Source organism: Lithobates pipiens, unplaced genomic scaffold, assembly GCF_037356315.1.
Source record: "Lithobates pipiens isolate NorthernLeopardFrog02 unplaced genomic scaffold, aLitPip1_a1.2 Scaffold_8, whole genome shotgun sequence".
NCBI lineage: Eukaryota > Metazoa > Chordata > Amphibia > Anura > Ranidae > Lithobates > Lithobates pipiens.
This window is the reverse complement of record NW_027507903.1, coordinates 465,637,223-465,650,739: the sequence shown is the minus strand read 5'-3', so window position 1 is coordinate 465,650,739 and position 13,517 is coordinate 465,637,223. Positions and strand designations below refer to the sequence as shown.

Here is a 13,517-nt window from a genome sequence, read left to right as displayed (position 1 = left end):
AAATCAGGGGTGATCAAAGGGTTAAGTGTGCTCATAGGGAGTGCTTTCTAACTGTATGGGAGATGGCTTTAAAGTGTTACTAAACCCACAACAATAAAGTCTGTCTGTGTGTATATAGCATGCTTGTTATACTCACTGGAACTTAATCATGCACTTTGTGTAAAAAAAGGCTGTTTTATCCTGTATACACAGATCCTCCCAAACCTGGAAGAAACAACAACGTACAGGTACGTTGTTTCACGCAGCCAGGCTGCCCTACCGGAAGCGGTTAAGCTGCCCAGGGCTCAATTTGTTTTTATTTTTTTGGCTGCGGTTTACTAACTTTAGAAAAGTCAACTGTTTTCAGGTTTCATTTTTTTTTTTCCTTAGACGAGAAACAGAAAACCAACATGATTGCTGACGATGTCTGATGTCTGAATAATGCTGAGCGCTCTTTGCACTCTTTTGTGTTAAAGTTATGTGGCTTATATGTACACACCCAATGTCTGCTTTGGGTTTCTTTTTAGTCTTTTGTCCTTCTGCCACAAAGACCTACTGGTAAGTTGGAGACCCTGTCACCTTGCTCATCCAAGTTTCTTTAAAGCCCTCCCCCTTACCCAGTTATACTTACTGAGGCCCCCCTGGGCCTTCTAAATGCAGGGTGCAACTTCCAGAGGCAGAGCGCGATCTAGCATTTACCCCAGGGCTGAGTACATGGCTATAATGGGGAGTTTTGAACAAACATTGGGAGCCAGTCACTTTTGTGCTTTTTCAAAGCTTTAAAGAGGAAGTAAACCCTGATGAGTTTGCTTCCTCTTTCATTCCCTGCAAAGGTAAAGCATAATGGACTACTATGCATCGCATAGTAGTCCATTATGTGTCACTTACCTGACACAGGAGCCAGAGATGTCACCGCTGTCTCCTGTAGTCCGGCGCATCCATCTTCTCGGTGGGTCTCACTGCTCCGCCGCTGTCATTCGGCGAAGCCGCGATGTCACTCCCGCGCATGGGAGCCGCCATGCGCGTCATATCGCCGTTGGCGGGTGCTGCGCTCAGTGCGCCTGCGCGCCACTGTCTCCGGTGCATGCACCGTAGACAGCGGTGCCTGTCTTTCGGCAAATATCTCCTAAACCGTATAGGTTTAGGAGATATTTTTTGGACCTACAGGTAAGCCTTAATCTAGGCTTACCTGTAGGTCAAAGTGTGTTGTAAGGGTTTACAACCACTTTAATGTGGAACTTTAAAAAAAAAAAAAAAAAAAATATATAGTAGGAGAGGGGGTTAGGGGGTCTTGTATACCAGCAGCAGATCACTTCGTCTCCTCGGATCCAGAAAAAGTACAGCTTCACAGTACTGGGTCCTTTAAGCCAACCTGTCAATACTACAAACACATTTGCAGATCCAGCTTCACAATGTCAGATCCTTTTAAGCCGACCTGGCAACACTGTAAGCACGTTGTTGCATTCAGGTGTGTCCTCCAAACGAGAGACCAGTGTTCATCCTGGCTCTCTTCAGCAAGGGTCACCCTGGGTCTTCTCTATTTGGCTTGGCTTCTTCCACTCCGGGCAAGACCGCCTCAAAATTAGTAGGCCCCAGACAGGCTTCTGGGCTTGCATGCAGAGCTCGCTTTAGTAGCACCTCTCGGGCCAGTGGGACCTGAGGCCAGCGAGAGAGAGAGAGAGAGCGCACATGGCCCAGTCCAAATATATATCCTTTCCCAGTATGCACCAGTAGCCAAGAATCTCCTTCTGGGCTGGCTGGAAAAAAATAAATATTCATAACTTAGTCTAGTTGTACCTGTGGTACCAGTGACACCTAGTGGTGACAGTGAGAAATGCACAACCCAATTGAGCTTAGGGAAAGACCAGATATAAACTGTACAATCCACCTGAGCAGCCTACAGCCCAGCCAAAAACTAAGCTTGCATTATAGCCCCAGTTTAGGGCCAGGAGCCTACATTGCTATGATGGCGCTCTCCCACTGCTCCTGCTTGTGGCACTGCCATCACAGAATACCCATTGCCTCTGTATATGGAGGTGTGATAAAGTGCTAGGCCTGACTACTGTCAAATGAAAAAGTGGGGGGTTACATCACTGTTCTGTGTAAGCTCAAATACCAGGTGTGTAACATTGTCAAGGTGAGTATATAACGTGGTTGGGTGAATTGGCAAGGTGACAGGGTCTCTTTAAATGCCCCTCTCCAAAAAGAATAATTGGATTGTGAGATCTTTGGCAAAAAGATCTCAATCAGATGTTTATCAAAATCATACATTAACCCTCTTTTTTTTTTTATTTTTTTTTTGCCCCAGTTTTCATAGGCCATCCTCTTTCTATAACATGTGTCAGTAAACCTATCTTCTGAGAATCTTGGAATCGCAGCCCTTCAGCTGACCTTGCAGTTGTAAAGAAATGTTCAAGGTGTAACTCAATCCACAGCAGCTCCCATCCCTCCCAAGTGACCTTTCACAGTCAAGTTTGACCTCTCCTGAACTTTCAAACCAAATTATGTACGCATTCTGTTTGCACGCAATTATCAAATGTAAACCTTTAGTATATGTGTATCCGTATAATGCCATGTGCAATATTCAAAACAATCCCATACAAATGTTTAATTTCAGTTTCAATGTGTTAACACACTGAACAGCTACTAAAATGTAACTGTCGGCAAAACTAAAAGTTTTGGGCAGTCGCCAGTTGAATAATCCCCACTGCTCTTCCCTTTATGTTTTGTAGGAATCGTTCTCTCTGAGGTGTATTCACCTATTTTATATATAGTATGCTTCCTCATGACAGACTTTCCCCCTGATGACTAGTGTTCTGATTGACTGGAATGGTAATGATCAGGAAGCCGCAGGACAGGTGAACGAAGCACAGGTCCACAGAGTGGATAGAACAGAAGCAAGGAGATCCCTGCACTGCAGTTTCTCTGGTACAGCTTCTTCTCCAGTAGGGAGAACACTGAGCATCACAATGACATTGCTAAATATCACTCCTAATCAGGTTAGGCTAGTAGTCAGAGGCAGCAGTGCTTTAGATAATCAATCCCACACTGCAGTTATACAGCTATGAGGGTCAATACCCAAGAGGTCCTTAGGTTAACTGTTATTCTTTAAGAAGAATTTAAGAACAAAAAACAATTTTTTTTTTTTTTTTTTTTTTTTTTTTTCAGGTCCACTTGAATGACTGACTTACTTTGTTTTGCTCTTCAGTATTTAATGCAATTTTTTGATTTGTTTGTTTCACTTGACAGGTATTTCTGATGCAGACATTATAAAGATCTCTCTTCCCACTGGGGTTCCAGTGCTTCTAGAACTTGATGAGAATCTCCATGCAGTCAAACCGCATGAATTTTTGGGTGACCAGGAGGCCATACAGGCAGCCATTAAGAAAGTGGAAGACCAGGGCAAAGTCAAACCAAGCGAGAAGTAAAGTGTTCCTAGATGCCACTAGTAGGAGGTAGACTGGTGCTTAAAGGACCAGTCCAGGCAACAAAAAAATTCTGGATATGCGTGAACATCATTGGACTCAATTACCTAGTAAAGAGACCCTGTCATGTGTAAAAACAAAATAAAAACCAAAGGGGACCGCCATTGCAGGCTTTCTTCTATAAATACTTTGTTGTCTGTATGACATCACATATTTTGAGTCAAAAAAACAAACCAGCTGTATGAACAATTGTCAGAAAAGTGTCTGAATCCTCTGTCTCTATACTTGTTTCAGGTTAGTAGTACAAGAAACACTGAAGCCCAAGCATCTGCATGATGGTCAGACAACTAGCATTTTTAGAAGAAACTGTCAACAATGGCAGTCTTTATAATGCTTACAAGATTGATTTCCTTTAGCTTTTTGTAACCCTCGAGGACTTCGGCTGCAAGCCCTTCTCTCTCATGTTCCTCACCTAGACGTGGATTCTTGCTTCTCCTTCTTGATTCTCTGTTATATGTATAAGATTAAAACCAGTCTTGTGAGATTCCTTTGGATGTGGCTGCTGGGCAGAGCTGGGAACTTTGATGAACAGATCCTACCACTGGAGTTCACGGGTGATATAAGAAGTTGGGGTGATTCAGCTTCTGGTTTCTGCTAAAAGCAGAATTCTCAGCAATTGGTAGACAAACCCTTTATATAAAATGATAGCAAGCAATGTAAGGTTACACATTACAACCAAACTAGTTTGTGTATGTTACATTTGGCAAAAAGTATGCAGTGCATCTCTGCCAGGCATTCACATTTCTTCTTCTTTTGTCACTATTAATGTTGCAAGGACGGAAAAAAAATATGATTTGCCACAAAACTTCCTTTAGTGACCTGACCACATGCTGGACTGCAGTACCCCCTTATTTATGGAGATGAGGAAAGGGTGGCTATTCCGTGGTCTAGCAGACAAGGCTGCCAATGCTGCTTGGGATTTTAGTGCAGCAGAGGTAGTGTTGTCGGCTCACTACAGGAAGTTAGGAGCTCTCTAGATTTCTGGCAGATCAGCAGGTATTTTTCTGTAATTGCAAGTTTTAAAACCTAAAAATGTAGGGAAATGTGCACACGTTGCAAAGATGTACTGAATGACTTTTGATGTACATTTTGACTTGTAGACATTATTATGCTAAATGTTTTATTAGCAGGCACTTCTGTGACTTAAATATTTTTTGCACCTTGCCATGACCTTATTCCATTGTTTTTTCTTTTGTAAAATTTTACTATTCTTAAATTTTTTTTTTTTTTTTTTTTTTTTAATTTGCAAACTTACCTTTCTGAGAACCTAAATGTTTAGGGCAAGGCAATGAAATAAATGTTATACATAGTAGTATATATTCACTATCTTGTTTTTATACATTTTGTACAGGCCAATGTTTTGTACTTTCTCCAATGTGCCCAGTGACTAAAGTGGTTCTCCAGCCTCCCCATCCTCCCTCCCCATTTTTTTTTTTTTTTTTTTTTTAATTGTGAAGGGTACTGAATGTTTCAGATCTTCACCTGCCCAGCAGTGTCTTACAGAATCCTGTCAGAATTCTGTCCCGCTCCACCATCTTTTGTGTGACGTCATCCTGCAGCCCGCTAGCTCTTCCAGGTTTAGCCGACAGTCCTCGGAATGATGGCCCGCTAAGCCCCCCTCCCTGCTGCTTTCTCTATAGTGCTTCCTGAGATATCCGATGTGCATATCCCAGGAGCCATAGCAGGCATATTGCCTGTGCTATGCCTAGGTGAATGATGGGCGACGTTCTAGGTTTGATTTTGATGCTGGTTTCCCTGCAGTTGTGTCTCGGAACTGGTGTGTGTGTGTGTGTGTGTGTGTGTGTGTGTGCGCTCGCCGAGAGCTGTTGGGAGAATATTTGGTAGACCCAGATGTGTCTGCAATTTCCCCTTTTAGCAATAACCAAAATTCACATTTCTCTTGTACTACAGCTGGGGCTTCAATAACCTTACAGTTAGAAAAGAAACAAGATTGCTAGTATATACAAACTCCAAAATTTCTCTGCCCTCCATGGAAACATCAGATATATCAATAAGGTGAAATTGGCTGTAAAAGTGAAACTCTAGGCATGGGGAGAGACTGAAGCCTTTGTTATGTATTTATTGCTGGTCTGTTTTCTCTCTACACATATGATGCTTGCCTCTGAGACACAAGTGTAAGTAATGCAGGCCTTAGATTATACAGTTTGTCTTTTCTGCAGTCCAAGGGTAGTAGTAGCACAGAAAATTGCTCGATTTCACCATCAACAGTCAGTGTTGATGGGAGAATCCCTCCTTGGGGAGCTTTTGTGTTCTTCAAGCGGGGAAAGGAGGGCATGGGGAACCGTCCCTGCTGGGAGAACACCATGAATATTGCTAGAGGCTATAGCCGCTGGCAATAATTGAATGCAAAAAATACAACATGCTAGTTGTATCCAAGTCAATTGATGGATCGACTTTGGTGTAATTGGCCTGCCCATAGATGGATCCAATCTCAGCTAGTCCCTGCTGAAATGGCCGAGATTTGATCCATCTATGGCCAGCTTAAATCTCATTAATGGGTGAACAGTAATAAAAACTCCTATTCTTCCCATTTTATTTTAAATAGTCTTTCTATTCCCTTTTCTGTCCTCCTCTGTTAGTTTAAAACTTTTTTTAAAAAGCACTAAATTTACCACTCTCATGCCACCAGTCTTGGCTTCAAGCGCTACACTGGGTGAGAATTCCTTATCTGAAACTGGGGGGGTACAGAGGTGAATGTACATGGGTGTGGGGGGGGATACAGAGGTGGATGGAAGGATACAGAGGTGACCGTGGATGGAAGGGGGGATACAGAGGTGAACGTGGGATGGAGAAGTGAGCTGTAGATGGAGGGGTACAGAGGTGGATGGGGTAGTACAGAGGTAGACGGGGGGGGGGGGGGGGGGGGATACAGAAGTGAGCTGTGGATGGAGGGGTACAGAAGTGAACGTGGAATACAGAGGTGAACTGTGGATGGAGGGGGTACAGAGGTGACCAATAGATGGTTACTTTGGGGGAGAATATTCAAGTACTGCCCCTTGTGCTGATGTTTCTTTTTTCTATGGCCTGGATGATGCAAACACCTCCGGATGACACGCTCCCAATACCTGTGTCATCCTGGACTCCCCTTTTCCCCTACCCCCCCCCCCCCCCCCATCATCCTAGACTTCCCTATCTCTTCCCCCAATTATCCTGCACTCTATTATCCCTCCCCCCCACCCCAATATCATAATTATTATACAGGTTTTATATAGCGCCAACAGTTTGTGCAGAGCTTTACAACATGGGGGTAGACAGTGCAGTTGCAATACAATTGAATACATACGTTTTTACGTGTGTGGTGTGTTTTTTTTTTTTTTGGAATGTTGGGGTGGTGAGAATTTGCATGGGGGGGGTCAAAAAAAGATTTGCCCAGGGTCCAATCAATATTAAAGATGGCCCTGCCAGTACCCCTCGACGTGTCAGATGCTGAGGACTTTTCAGCCAACATAGTGCTTGAAGATAGCAGAGGCCAGTCACAATTTTTTGCAGGGAGTGCTTTTATTTAAAGTATTTTTAAAGCTGAACTCAGATAAGCACATTTTGTCTAAATACAAGAGGCATTCATATATTTGCTTGAATGATCTTGGTGTGTTTTTGTGTATTTCTTCCAGATCTGTTCAGTAATCCAGTGTGAAACGTTACCTCTGTGTAGGAGCTTCCTGTATTAAAGACCGGTCGCTGCTGCTCTCTCTCCTTGTGCAGGATGACTGGTCTTATCTCCACCCCCTCCCATAGTTTTCTGCAGGAAATCTGTAGTGGGTGGGCCTGCTAGGCCCCTCCCACAGCTCAGCTCTCTGCACTAGCTTTGTGCAGCACAGTGATGATGTCATTGCTACTTTTAACAAGGTATTATCTATTTTTGCAAAGACATTTGGGGCACACAATGTAGATTTCTGTCCTTTGTGGCTATTAAATATATTTAAAGTGGTAGTAAACCCTTACATATACCCAGTGAAATGACTGGCCTCAGATGAGACAGAGATGAAACAAATCTTCCTATGAAAGTTGGACCTATTTATCCGCTCTCTTCTCTACAGCTGTCCAAAGCCCAGAATGCAACTTGTCTGAGCTTTCAGAAATCAGGAGACATGGAGTTGAAGTTGCACTGAGTGAGAAGAGCTTATTAAAGGGAAGGGACATACCCCTCTTCCCACAGAAACCGAGCTGAGGCTGTCGATCACAGGCTGTGTACTTAAGCTCCCTCTCCTGTCACTCTTGGTATCAGGAGAACTTGTCAGAAGTGACTCGTGCAAATAGCAGAGGAACAAGCCAGCAGACAGGAATAACACTTAGTGCTATGAACTGAGACAGGCACAAACTAAAGAGTTACTTGCTTTGTTCATATTTCTTGTCACTTTAAAAATGTGGTGCCTGGAGTTGGACTACTTGTTTCCTGAGTTTGTTTGGGCCATAGTGACCTAAACAAACCATTTAATTTAACAAGTAATGTGGCTGTTGTGAATTCTGTATCGTAATGATACAATGCACCTACATACAGTATGCAGCGCTGTTTTTCAGCTTTGTCTCGAGAGGCTATCTGCTGGGAAAAAATCAAATCAGGCAGAGTGCTTCTCAGCTATTCAAAGTAAGCATTGTATGTCTATCCATGAATACCAGGTTTTCTAATTGGCTGAGGTGGAGATTGTGATGTCACTTACCCACTTCTCTTCCTTGGCCAATCAGTGAAAGCTTTGTATTTCCTGTTTTAAAATGCAAGGCTTTCTTTGAATTGTTTAACAATTAGGCCAACTTGATTTTGTTCTGGCAGCAGGCAGGAAGTCTTCCGAGATGCTGCTGGAATGCAGCGCTGCATATTGCATGTAGCTGATGCTACTACAGTATCATACAGCGCTCCCAGCAGCCCCATTACTTTAGTAAATTAGTTTTTTTGCCCAAGCAAACTTTAAAGTGACACTTAAAGAGGAGTTTCCATAAAAAAAAAAAATTAAGTCAGCAGCTACAAATACTGCAGCTGCTGACTTCTAATAATTGGACACTTACCTGTACCAGGGTCCAGCGATGGGGGGGATCAAAGCCCCGTTCAGCTGCTCCGGCATTGCAACTGTGGGCACCCAGCTATGGCTTCACAGCCAGGCACCCACTGCGCATCCGAGAGCGGCGCCGCGGGCCATGATTGGCCGCGCAGTCATCTGGGACCTGTCACGTGTCCCTGATGACTAACAGGAGGGAGGGGGCAGACCTGAGCCCTTCCTGCGCCGAGGGGAAGTGATGTCACCAGCCCAGGCACTGAAGGAGGCAGGATACGAGGGACCCCCTAGCAACAGGCATTTAGAGGTGAGTTTAAAAAAAAAAAAAAAATCCCATTTTTTTTTTTTTTTTTTGTGCAACACCACTTTAAGTTTTAAAGCCAAAACTTTGTTTAGTTCTGAATGGTAAGTGGGTTAGAGCCTTTGTTAATTGGTATTTCTAAAATGGCAGAAATGGGCAGCACACCAGAAGTAACAGATCTTAAATCTTTCCCTTTTTAAGGTATTAGATGAAATAACATACAATAGCTTGTGCAGCAAAAAGTGTACAACTGACTGATTTGAGATCTGTTACTTCTGGTGTTTTGGCCAGTTTTGCTATTATGGCTTTACATTATGGGGGTGTAGAAAAGGTGTAAAAAGGTGCTGCGGGATGGATTTTTGCTTAGGTTTTTATAGCTGTCTGTATCTCTGCTGTTGAGATTCACCCTCGCTAGTCTCTGGTACCGGAAGTGATAGGAAACCAATCACTTCTTAGTTGTCAGAAGAACTGGAGATGAGGGGACATCTTTCTATGGGGAGACCTGTTCTAAGGCTCACATACCCCATACACAATCTGACCATTTAATCTTTGTACAATGCACTTTAGATTTACAAAACCATGTATTATGAGGACCTACCTAAACTATACAATTTTCGTACAGTGAGGCAGGCCCTTGCACTATAAAGTAATTCATAGAGCTAAAGGAAGTTGTATACAGTCAGGTTGTAGTTTGTATGTGTGTGTGTGCCAGAAGCTTAACCTCCTTAAAGCGGTAGTAAACTCTGACAATGATACCACATTTAAGCAATATATCAATCAAATTAGTTAAATAAAGAGACTTGTGATCGCTTCTGCATGTTACTAGCTGCCGCCATCACAGCTATGGTCATTCTGCTTTTGTGCAGTGCTTTATTTCTGCCCTCAGTAGGTTTCCCTGGACATAATTCCGCGCATGCACATTATTCGCTGCACCCACGCTTCGTTTCATTTCCGTTCCCTACCGAAACCTTCGCCAGGGAATAGGAGCCAATCCTGTTGCTGCCCTTACTCCAGAAGGGGAAATTACATAGACCCAGCATTTTTCCGGCAGGGTCTATGCTTACTGGAAAATTAGTTCTTACAGCACTTGCGCAGATGATGTCATTTTAAAAGGAAAAACGATTACTCAGTAAGGATTCGGGTATAAGAAGAATAAAAAATGGCAAATTATACTATAGCCTGCTATTATTAATTTCATGAAAAATGATCAGAATGGTTATACAACCACTTTAAGGACAGGAGGAATTTACCCCCTTAAAGACCATGCCATTTTTTGCAATGCGGCACTGTGTTACTTTAACTGACAATTACGTGTTCATGTGACACTGTACCCAAAGAAAAAACTGTCTCTTCCCCCCCCCCTCCCACAATTATAGCTTTCTTCTGGTGGTATTTGATTACCTCTGCCTATTTTTATTTTTTGCGCTATAAAGGAAAAAAAGACCAATTTTGGAAAAAAAATTACTTTCTGCCATGAATCCTATCCAATGAAAAAAAGTAAAAAAATTGAATTTATCAATTTAAGGTCAATGTGTATTCTGCTACATATTTTTGATTAAAAAAATCACAATAAGCGTATATTTATTGGTTTTGCACAAAAGTTTTATAGCATGTACAAAATAGGGGATATATTTATGGAATTTTTATTCATTTTATTTGTTTTTTTGTGGGACTGACATTGTGACGGACAGATCGTACACTTTTCACACTTTTTTTTTTTTTTTTTTTTTTTTTTTTTTTTTCAGACCAGTGACATTATTACAGTGATCAGTGCTAAAAATATGCACTGATCACTGTATAAATTACACTGGCAGAGAAGGGGTTAACATCGGATACGATCAAGGGGTTGTGTTCTCTGGATGTGTTTACTAACTGTATGGGAGACAGTCTGACTGTGACAACACAGAAATCGTCTTTCTGCATTGCAGGAAGACGAGATCCTGTATCATCCCCTGTCAGAATGGATAGCTGCCTTGTTTACATCGACAGATCCCCTTTCTGTCTCTGTAGGGGAACGATCGCGGGCGGCCATTGTGTCCACTGGACCCGCTGATTGGCTCCCTTGCCAGCCAATCGACACACGTGCCCACACAGGCTAGCCACCTCGCCGTAGTATAACTGCGGTGGGTGGTCGGCAAGAGGTTAAAGCCTGGTACACACTAAGGCCTCATACACACTGGATGTCTTTACAACTGTTTTTAGCTTATGATGTTTTTTTTTCTGCAGCCAGTAAACTCCCCAGCCTGTTATCCTGTGTGCCCATGCACACATGGACTGGCTGGAAAAACATGGACTGGCAGTTATCAGCATTTTCTGGATGGGGAAAAAAACACAGAACTAGTGTGTTTTTAAGAGGAATTTTTCAGCTGTAAAAATGCTCGAATTCTGATAAATGTCGAATAGCCCTTTTTAGGCTTTTATCAGCGTTTTTGAGCCATAAACCTTTTGTGGGAGTAGAGTTTTGCTAAAAAAAAACACTGAAATGCTACTGCAAAAACATTACCCAACTCATGGCCTAATTTTTTTTATTTTTATTTTTTATTCGCTCAACCCAGCTTCGGTTGTAGCTGCTATACTAATGATCCAACCTCAGTACAGCGATGTCCCCTCTGATGCACTCTGGTCAGTGGCCATTGGCTGAAAGCGCTGATTGGGAAGCAGTTTTCTGGATTTCTAGCATGCTTGTCTGACAGAAGCTAGCCAGACTGGCATACACATGGGCTGAATGCCAGCTGGTTTTTATTGAACCGGCTGATGTCTCCTGACATTCGGCCCATGTGTACTAGGCTTAAGAGGAGATGTCACTTCACTTTGGAGATATCTCCTAAGGACCGTGGAACAGTCTGTTTATTAAAAGTCAGCAGCTATACCTTTTCTGTAGCTGCTGACTTTTAAGAAAAAAAAAACCAGGTGGAACTCCGCTAAACCTGTATGGGGATTGCAAAATAATGTAAAAATCAAGAGTAGGTGTCTTAATATACCACAATACAATACCAGGGCCTCTCCTAACTAATGAGAAATGCCACATGCAACAGGGAGGAGAGCCCTCTGGCCGCCTGTTATGTGACCGGTAGAAACATGTACTATCTTATGGTGCTTGGTGCACAATCGTTTTTATCTTTGCAAGTTGTGTTTAGTTGATCCCTTTTTAAAAAAAGATTCATATAATATGTAATGGTTTTAAAATAACCACTTAAAGGTCAGAAATAGGTGGCATAGTACATGAAAATGAATGCAGTGTAGAGTTGCACTAATTTATGGACATATATTATTTTTTTTTTTTTAGTCTGTGGAAAAAAACTTTTGCCTTGATTTTAATACAGCACTTCAGTCTGTCTCTCTTGTCTGAATCTTGCAATGGCATCTCAGAATTTCAGCTACATATGATATGATAAAATTATGTTTTTGTTCTCTACTTCAAATGCCAAAGCTCTGGGAATTGCTTAATCTGCAAAAAGTCTGCAGTTTTAGTTAGTCAATTTTTATATTTGGAAAATAGGAAAATGTATGTATATATGATTCTCAACAGCTTAGATTAGAAAACTGTTTTTTTTTTTTTTTTTTTTTTTTTTTTTTTTTGTTATTAGGACTGTTCTAGCTTTGTAACTGGCTTGGGTGTTTTAAACATTCTTTCCCCACATCCAGTTCCCTAAATAGAAGCACTTGGCCTCTAAGGCACTTTTTTCTTTTTGCTTTGCCTCTTCTTTATTTTTTTTATTTTTTTTAAATGGAGTTAAATGTAGCATTATTTAAACAGATATGTTATTTTTGTGTTGAGTTTAGGAAAGTATTTATTAAAGAGGACAAACATTTACAAATGTATTGGACAAAGTAGTTTAACTAATATGTGTGGATATAGTTTTTGCTGAATAACTTTGTGCTGTTTTTGCCTTTTTTTTTATATTTGTATACAAATTGTTTTGTTAATTTTTGTTTCCTACCGTTTTTTATTGCTGGCTGTAGACTTGGGATGGTCATAGCCCAAACTGATTAGGAAGTAGTCCTAAGGGCAGTCTTTAGGCACCCCAACCGATCGCAAACAAAGCACTGTCCACAATGGAACTTGCTGGGCAATGTCTATTGTTCCTTTTAAGAGGCATCTGGAAATTAGGGGTAAATGCCAATTATATAAAAATGCGTGCACACGCACACAACAGATTAAAAATATAAATAAATGCTTTTACATAGTGAAAAGATCTGAGATTTTTATGCCTGTTCTCTTGCACAGACTTTGGACCTTTTAGAGGTCACTGCAGGGAATGAGGTTGATGCAAGCCAAGAATGCCACTGTGATAGCTGTCAGTCTGCACGGCCGCAAACCTTTAAAATACTGGAGCTTCATAGCGGTGTAAAGCCCCCAAACTGTGTGCAATGAACCTATTAATATAAAGATGTTGTTTTTACTGCTGTCTTGTGTAATAAAACTTGCAAATCTACTGTAATTGCTGTGTCATGTTTTCTGTGTAGGTTTTTATTTTCTTTCTAAGTGGTTGAATTTTAGGTGACATCACTAAAATGGTACTTTTTAAATGCCAAAAATAAAAAATAAATCTTGCCATAGAGTCCATCGTACATGTGCCCACAAAAGCTAGTGAACTTCCGCTGTACTGCAGCCAAGCCACCTTTCATGTTGAAATAAAAAAACTTCCTTCCTTCCCTTTTTTTTTTTTTTATTTTATTTTTACTTTTTTGTAAGGCCAAAGTCAGTTTCCCTCATTGGACCATGTGCACAGCAATAAAAAT

General features: G+C 41.5%; 1 protein-coding gene across 2 annotated transcripts in view; it reads left to right on the top strand.

Moving 5' to 3' along the window:
- BPGM (bisphosphoglycerate mutase) overlaps nt 1-4,779 on the top strand; it is a 37,525-nt gene extending 32,746 nt beyond the window's left edge. The window contains exons 3-4 of one of the 2 annotated variants that reach the window (XM_077468536.1): nt 193-227; nt 3,229-3,344. In XM_077468536.1, coding sequence (XP_077324662.1) covers nt 193-227; nt 3,229-3,252 — 59 coding nt within the window. In that variant the 3' untranslated portion in view covers nt 3,253-3,344. Of the gene's footprint in view, nt 1-192; nt 228-3,228 lie in introns of both variants that reach the window. The other variant, XM_077468534.1, reaches the window with a different exon arrangement.
- Nucleotides 4,780-13,517: the final 8,738 nt, after the last annotated feature.